Raw genomic sequence first — 8,401 nt, 5'->3', positions numbered from 1 at the left:
TTTAGACGAATCTTAAAAATGACCTGTAAACCATCTTTTTGCAAGTACAACCAGACTTTGCTTCTGTTTTTCTCAGTTCCAGAAACGCTTTATCTTTATTTCCAGAAAGTTAATATTTAATTAGCAACAGGCTCTAAGTGTCTCAACCCTTCAGCCTCTTTAAAGAACTAATGGTGTAAAAACAAATGTGTAAATGCACCAGGGGGATCCCGATGATTTATGGAAGCTCTATATTGAATAATTTTGAAAAGGGAAGATGTTTTTGGTAATAATACTCATTTTTTGACTCTTCAGTTCTGTGATATGCAGTCATGGGGTGGGGAGGAGGGGAGAGGAAAATACCATTCTCCTCCAGAGCGTAAAATCTTTAAGATTATTTTATGTGATAGTCACAGGTTCTTAAGCACTTGATTTAAAAATGAGCAGAATCCAGTGGGTACCCTTCATTGGCCCTTCATGGTTTGGGGGAGGAAGGAGGACAGGGAATAGACCTCATTTTGGTTCTGGTAGTTAAATGCTTGCAGCAACCCTACTCCATATTCCATTTAAATTAAAAAAAAAAAAAAAAAGAAAAGCTTTCTATAATGGTTAGTGAAATTTACATTTCATCCCTTGCCTAAAACTATTTTTAGCCTTATTTTCTCTTTTCAGAGCTTTGTGCTGCTCCCCGCCCCCCGCCCCCCCATTAGGTGCTTCCCTTTTGTTCTGTAGGTTGGTTCGATAGTTTGTATCTGCAAATTTGCGAGCCGCACATTTTATTTTTTTAGCATATAAACAATAATGTAACCACATCACGGCCTTTTCAGTCACATCACTGACCTCCGCAGGCAGTGTATCCCCCTACAACACTTGAATGCATTAATATCACTGTCTGTAGCATTTTAATTTAATTAGAGCAGTGGTTGTAATCCTCTTGGGAAAATCGTTATCCCTTCTGTACTGTTAAAACCAAACACCTCTGGTTTTCATCCGACGACAGTTTGCTTTTGAGGTGAATGAGCTGTAAGCGGGTACTCCCCTTCCCTTTGTTAGGGTCAGGCCACAGAAGCAGTTGTGAGGATAAAGAGGTTTGCTTGATTTGAGAAACTGGATGTCCTTAAGTCTCTCTGTCTAGATGTCTCCATCTGAGATGGTGTTTGTTTCCTATTTCTCATTGCTGATAGTCTGCAGGTTGTGCCTTGTCGATGTTAAGTGCCTGGTTATAGGAATAGATGAAAAAACGTGAACCATGTGAGTCGCCCTAGAAATTAACAGAAAGAGAGACAAAGGGAGATAAGCCTGCAGTGTGGGATTCGCAGGTGTGTGTTTTGTTCGGTCCGGAGAGAAGCCCACGTCCTGGGCGGTGTCCTTTCCGGGGTCCCCTGAGTGCTCTGCTGGTTGCTGAACCCGGGGTCAGGGTAGGTGTGTAATTTGTGCCAGCAAATTGCTCAAGGTCTTAGAAGCATATTTTGCTTTTCCCCCTCTTGGTCAAGGTACCCTCTCTTCTGCTGCTACTGACAAATCTCTTCATGGAACCTTTTAAAAAGAGCTTCCCGTCCCGAGCTTATGGTGTTGCATGGAATATCGCTGGGTAGAAACGAGAATGTAGAGTCTGTCTCCATCTAGAATTGCTTGGACATGGGGGGTGGTATAAAATCCCGGGGCGAACACTGGAGTGTGGCAATTCGGTCGAGCAGGAAGGACAGGCAACCACGACGAAGTACGCACATGGTGGGCGGGGGGGGGGGGCTCCTGAGAAAGGACGGTGAAATGAAGGGACAGCAGTGATAATTTAGCAAGTCAGAATATATACATTTTAAAGGTGATACCTAGCTTGACTCTTAGAAGTAGGCTAGAGGTAGATTTCCCAGGAAACAAAGTAAAATCCGTTTTGGGGGCTGGGTTTCTTCCATTTTCGCTCTTGATGGACTTGGTGAGGGGCGAGGGAGCTGGGATGACGTGGCCTGTCCCAGGGACCAGTTGCAGGATCTGGTGAGTCTCTCTTTGCTTGAAGACACAGTCATCGTATTATGAAATGCCATCTTTTTTTTCTCACACTTGTGCCATGCCATTTGAAAAACTCTTTGGCTGCACTATGTTTTCTTCATCAACAGTTTCACTTCTGCAAAAACCCTAACAAAACAAAGCTATTTCTGGGAATAAAGTTAACGGCAGATAAGATATCTAGACATATATTGGGACTGGGTTTTTTTTTTTTTTTTTCCCCGAGAGTTGAAGTGTGTGGAGAATTTGTGAAAACAGACTGTGTTTAGAATGCTTAAAAAGCCCACCTCACTTTGAAAAACTCTTCAACAGATTTTGTATGTGTTCCATAGGTGTGTTGATGTCTTTGCCTCTTTCACCCCCAAAACCCCAAACCAAACACCAAAAAGTATAACTCCTCCTTAAGCTAGAGTTGCTCAAAATATGTGTGATGTTTGGTAAAATTTAAGAAAAATGAAGTTGAAGCTTTTGCTCTGGGTGACCTTTCACTGGACATCTTGATTGAGACAGAAATGAAATCTAGGATGTGTACTCCTGCCTTTAATTAAGAAATTCACAAGGTAACTTTAGGATGTATGTCTAAATGGAAATATTCCAAATGCCCTGGTAGAAGGCTGGTAGAAGATGCCTCAGGGAAGGTATAGCGATTCCATTCGGAAATTACAGAAATATGTATAGATTAATTTAAAATCGAAACTTCCTACCACAACCACCAAACTTTCCAGGCTCTGAGCAGAAGAGAAGCTTTAAGTTGGTTATAGAGCCAGGGGGACTCCCCTGCTTCCCTTTGCACATTTGATGGAATATAAAATGTTGGAGAAACGTCTTTCCAAAACATAAACACCCCCTTTGCTTTATTTCCATCTGTGATTTTTCTTTTGCTCCTGATTTTTGTTTTTTGATTTTGATTTTTTCATAATGGCATCTTACTGATCTTTTTCCCCCAACTAATTTTGGACCTTGTATGTTCCACTTTACTTTGCCCAGTTGAACCACAGAAACAAATGGAAGTTATGTTTATTTATGTATGGACTTTAAGTCAGAGTAGTTGATCTAACATGCAAATTGCACTGCTCTTCTAGCTGAACATAATAGTTCCTTGCCAATATTTGCTGTGTTTTAACTTAAAGCCTAGTAATAATCCTTCCCATCCCATCCAGTTGTTTTAATTGATCTAACAAACACTGTCTGTTTGAATTTAAACAGTGCATCTGCAGAAGTCCTCCTCCCCCCTTTCCTTGTCAGTTGAGTAAGTATCTTCAATTAAACAGTACTTGCCTTAACTGCAGACAGTTCTTGAATGAGCTCTGAAATACTTCAGAAGGAAGGGAAGTATCGATTCTGAGTTGGAGAATGAAGGGACAAGGAGCTGCCATTAATGTTGCAGATAATTCCCTGCTATAAAGGAAAAAAAATAAGCAGTGGATATTTTTGGTTTATAATGAGATAGGTAGACCATAGAAGAATCTTGCTGTAGATTTATGAACTAAATCTAGAACTTACAAGCCATCACTTTGAGCTCACCTCTCATTGGATCTGAGTACAGAATCATATTTGTATTAGAAGCTGGGGATGTTGCCAGAGAAGAGGAAACGAGGTTTTAATGTATGGGTGACATTAATTATGGAACTTGGACAAGCAATTTTTGAGAGAGTAGTCTTTAAGCCATTCTCTTGGATATGCTGTTTCATTTCCTCCACCTTGTCTCTCCTCTTTACTTGAACAAACCACTAGCGCAGAGAGGGGGAAGTGGACACCTATTGACCCGAGTCCAAAGAAGCCCTATGTTCAGCCTTTCCAGAGCCTTGTTATAAATCCCAAATGCTGGGGGCGCCTGGGTGGCTCAGTCGGTTAAGCGGCTGCCTTCGGCTCAGGTCATGATCCCAGGGTCCTGGGATCGAGCCCTGCATCGGGCTCCCTGCTCTGCGGGAAGCCTGCTTCTCCCTCTCCCACTCCCCCTGCTGTGTTCCCTCTCTCGCTGTCTCTCTCTGTCAAATAAATAAATAAAAATCTTAAAAAAAAAAAAAAAATCCCAAATGCTGGAGATCCGAAAGACAACTAAGTGGATGGAGTGTCTGGAGAGGGGACGAGGGGGATTGCTGTGAAGCCTGATCCACCTGCGCTCAAATGCCCCCTCTCTCCCCTTTGCTCCCCACCCCTCTCCCTGATTTCACACCCAAGTCAGTTCTAAGCCTTCATTGTCTTCTTCCCCCTCCCCTCTTCCTGCCCTTCTTTCTAACAGCAGGAACGAATTTCATATACACCTCCCGAGAGCCCGGTGCCGAGTTACGCTTCCTCGACTCCACTTCATGTTCCAGTGCCCCGAGCGCTCAGGATGGAGGACGACTCGATCCGTCTGCCCGCGCACCTGCGTGAGTGTTCGCGTGTGCGCGGGGCTGGGAGGGAGGACGCACAACACCACGGCCAGAAGGACAGACAGACTGAGAGGGGAATGATTGACTGGGCGGGGGCGCGGGGCTTTGGGCCGGAGAGGGGCAAGCTCTGAAATTGTCACTCGGCGCCCACTTTGCGAAGCTGCTTTGCAGCCCATTGAAAAGCTCGAGACTCCTGGCCCTTGCTGCCACGTTACCTCCAACATCTGGAAATGTGTACTATAGGGCAGAGTGCACTCGATCTCCTAAGAGGCAAAGTGAACTTTTTTGGAAAGTTTGTCTCCCTAAGTTCACACTTGACTGCTCTTTTTAGTATTTTCATAAGACCCTAAATTTTGGGTGGTTTCTGAGTCAGACTCCCTCCCTGCTTTGCTTTTAGGCTATGTGTTCTTCCTTTCTTTACAGAGCCTCCCCTCCTTTTTGTTTTTTTTTTTAAATGCATGCTGGCTGCTTTTCTTTGCTTCATTTTACTGCCTAGATATGGCCTCTCCGTTCTGTCCTTTCTTCTCCTCTCCTCTCCTGTTCTCTTGCACCTGCCTTGCCTCTGCGGCTCTGGTCAGTTTGCACTCTTTCCACCTTTCTTTCTCAGATCATCTCTTCCCCCTGCCTCTCCCAGCTCCCTGTCTGAATCCTCTACTGCAGCTTGGCAGAGCATCAGGGCCAACACACTTGTGCTCTTGGGGCCAGCTTCCAAAGCAGCCGACACCTGTCATTTCCTTTTTGTCTTTCTTTCCTTTGCTGCCACCCAGCCTACATGATACAGCGTGATGGGGCAGCTGGGGAGAATGAGTCACCTGATTCCCACCCTGATCACAGTGGCCAAGAAAATGCCAGGTTTTCTGGCTTGAACATTGTCCCGAGGGCGCAGGTCCAGGTTGTAGAAGACACGGAGGGTCACCTTGGCCCTATCTTGGCTCCCCAGGATATTCACCTCCTCTCATTCCATCCCTCCTCAGAAGCCAGAAGGTTGCTTGCTGAAAGTGAAGAACAAAAAGAGACAGAGGATGTAGGCTCCTCTTTGCTCGCCCTGTGAGAATTCAGGGAATCAGGTGGCTATGTTGCTGGGAGGTCGCAGGGGAATGTTGCTGGCCATCCCTTCTCCTCCAGTGAGGAGGTAGCTGGGATTATGGGGAGGAGCTGAGGGCCATGGGAGCCCTTCCTTCCCCTCCTCCAGCTTGCTGCATCCGTCTGTATTTACAAAGTTGCTGTAAGTGACAGCACATTCCAGCTTCACTTGGGCAAGGACAGAGCTCCACTCTCCCATCTTCTCCACAATGAACGTTTAAAGATGAGATTGGGACTGTAGCCGTGTCATGCCGTGCGAGGGTCATGACGGCGGGCTCTCCTGTCCTTGGTAAACCGGAGTGTTGAGGCCCCAGGGGAGTAGACGGGACTGGAAAAGATACCGGAGTCAGGTAATAGCATCTTTTCCTCCAGAAGCTGTCCTGTGGCTGGTATATTCACTTCAGGAATAGTCACTTCCAAATCGAACACGCTTATGCCATGCCGGCAAAACACTCCTACTGTCTAATCTCGTTCATTTATTTGTTCCACAAATAGTTACTGGTTATCTGTGCTGTGCCGGGCACTCTTCTCGGTGCTGGGGATACCGAAGCGAGCCAAGCAGACCAAACTGCTTGCCCTTACAGAGTTTAAAGTCTAGTGCAGAGAAGAAAAATGTATGAACGCTTGGCCCAAACAGAGATTTCTCTCATAGCTTTTTATCCCTTTGAGACATCCCCCGCAAGGAGGCCCTAACTCTTGGTTCGCCTCTGGATGCCTTTATTTTTGGAAGCCCTTTCACCACAAGACTGCCTGCCCATAAGTAGTTACCATGGCAGAAGAAACAAAAAAGCACACCAAACTGGCTAGTTAGAAGGTCTTCATTCTTAATTAGTTCTGCTGTTAAACTAGCTGGTTGACTGTGAGTCAGTCATTCTGATACCCAGTTTTCCTACCAGACAATATTGTGACGCGACAAGAGAACGTTTAACGGCCCTCTTCACTTTAAGCTATCATACTCTCACTTAGGGAGTCCTTCTCCATACTTGGAACCATCTCTTCTATATCAACACTGTTTCCGGAGTAGACGGTTTCCTCATGGGCCTCAGCTGGGCTGCCTACCACGCAGTACAGGGCCTACCATGCGCCTAGCACACAACTGTAATAGCTCATATTTGTTGCGGGATTGCCCTGGTCCAGGAACTGTGTGGAGTCCTCTATGTAAACTATTTTATTTAATTCTCCCAGCAGTACCTGTAGGGTAGATGTTCTTTTAACATTCACATCACGCATGAGGAATTTAGGGCTTAGAGAATTTAAGGAACCTGCCCAGGTCACATAGTTAGTCGGGGGTAGAGTTGGGATTCAAACTCAGCTCCGTCTGACTCCGGAGCCTTGGCTCTTGTCTATTACGCTACTATGTAAGTGTGTTTAATAAGTACTTTTTGGATAGAGGGATGAATTCAGGGTTGACACGTAGCCAGTATTCACCGATGTGGCTATAGTGGCAGAAATGATTTATGGCTTGAATCTTCTAACTGGTCAATGAATTGTGGAATACTTTATGTCCCTTGGATGGATCCCCACATATATAATGATCAGATATAGGATTGTAGCGTATTACTGCCGACCTTAGAATATAATCAGGTGTTAGAGTATGGATTCAGGTCAGGGCGATGCCTCCTCGCTGGCAGCCTGACTTTGGAGACCTCCCGGGTAATCTGCTTGAGCCCTGTTGGTCCTGACATCTGGACTGAATCCTCTGAAAATGGAGGCTCCCAGGCTCTTGCTGTTCGTCCTCAGCTGGGGCTTTCCACATGCGGCTGAGCTGCCCTCCTCCTCCTCCTGTTCCAGGATTCAGCTGCCCATCGAGCTGTTTGAGAAACATCTCATGTAGCCCCTAGGATGGTTGAGGCTGTGCCATATACTTGAAGATGCATCCCAGCTGGGCTTCCAAACCTAAAAGAAAATAAATATTCTAACAAGGGCATTGGGTTATTGCCGTTTTAATCTGGGATTCCAGACAATTCCCAGTGGAATGCTCATGGAAAGTACGGGGAAGAATCTGGAAGCCAAGACGGCAGCAGGACATTTATGGTATTGCTAGGTTGAAAGCATTTTCAGCTGCTTGTTTTAAAGAGATACTCCCCGGACTGGGGTGCCTCAGAGTCGTTTCTTTTCAAGCCACTTGTCCTCACTGATCTCCCGATAAGCCTTCTTGCTGAACTCTTTTTCTCTTTTCGTTCTTAAGTCAAAATATATCCCTTCCTGGTTGGAGGGAAGGCAGGGCTCATAATGGTGAAGATTCTCATACTGAGGCTTTCTCACCATTTTGTTCTGCAAACCCCAGGATTACCCAATCTGAAGACACAGTGTGACAAATTAGCAAGCTATTGAGAAGTAGAAAGTAATGCCTTTCCTTCCATTTGCCCATGATGAAAACAAAGTGATAAATGGAGCAAAGTGTTAAGTTGTGATTCTAGAGGACTTGCTAGGGCCAGATGGGGTAGTCTGGGCCCAGGAAAGGAGGAGAGCCAAGGGGAGGGGGGCCAGCCCCGAGCCATCCTGGCCTGGCCTCCTCGCTGCCCACATGCGCAGGCCGGGCCTGTCAGCAGTCCTGCAGCAGATTTCTGGAACCTGCATGCTTTACTAGGAGAGCAGACACAAGTATGTTTATTGAGAAGACAGAAAGGGCTTCTTCTTTATATTTTTTCCTCCTTCTACAAAGGGTACTGACTTATTTTTTAAGCTTGAGGGTAGAAGAGCTGAAGTACAACAATTACACCAGGTGGGTGGAAGACACAAAGTTCTAGTCCTTAATGGGAACTGAGCCTCTCGTTGAACCTTGAAAACACTTAAAGGACCAAAGATCCCCGAGAGTCCCTAGAGGAGCTCACTCTTGATTCTCCAGCCACTGAAGAGAAGAGCCATTGCCTCATTCTCACTAGGGGCCTCATGATGTGAGGCCCCTTCCTTCCTTCCTTCCTTCCTTCCTTCCTTCCTTCCTTCCTTCCTTCCTTCCT

The 8,401-nt window shown here is 45.7% G+C and overlaps 1 protein-coding gene across 1 annotated transcript in view; it reads left to right on the top strand.

The window, feature by feature from the left end:
* The first annotated feature begins 3,994 nt into the window (after nt 1-3,994).
* ETV6 (ETS variant transcription factor 6) overlaps nt 3,995-8,401 on the top strand; it is a 146,477-nt gene continuing 142,070 nt past the window's right edge. The window contains exon 1 of the mRNA XM_035028209.1: nt 3,995-4,355. Coding sequence (XP_034884100.1) covers nt 4,319-4,355 — 37 coding nt within the window. The 5' untranslated portion in view covers nt 3,995-4,318. The remainder of the gene's footprint in view (nt 4,356-8,401) is intronic.

This window comes from Mirounga leonina, unplaced genomic scaffold (genome assembly GCF_011800145.1).
Source record: "Mirounga leonina isolate KUSES-001 unplaced genomic scaffold, KU_Mleo_1.0 Mir_201, whole genome shotgun sequence".
NCBI lineage: Eukaryota > Metazoa > Chordata > Mammalia > Carnivora > Phocidae > Mirounga > Mirounga leonina.
This window is presented reverse-complemented; position numbering and strand designations above follow the sequence as displayed.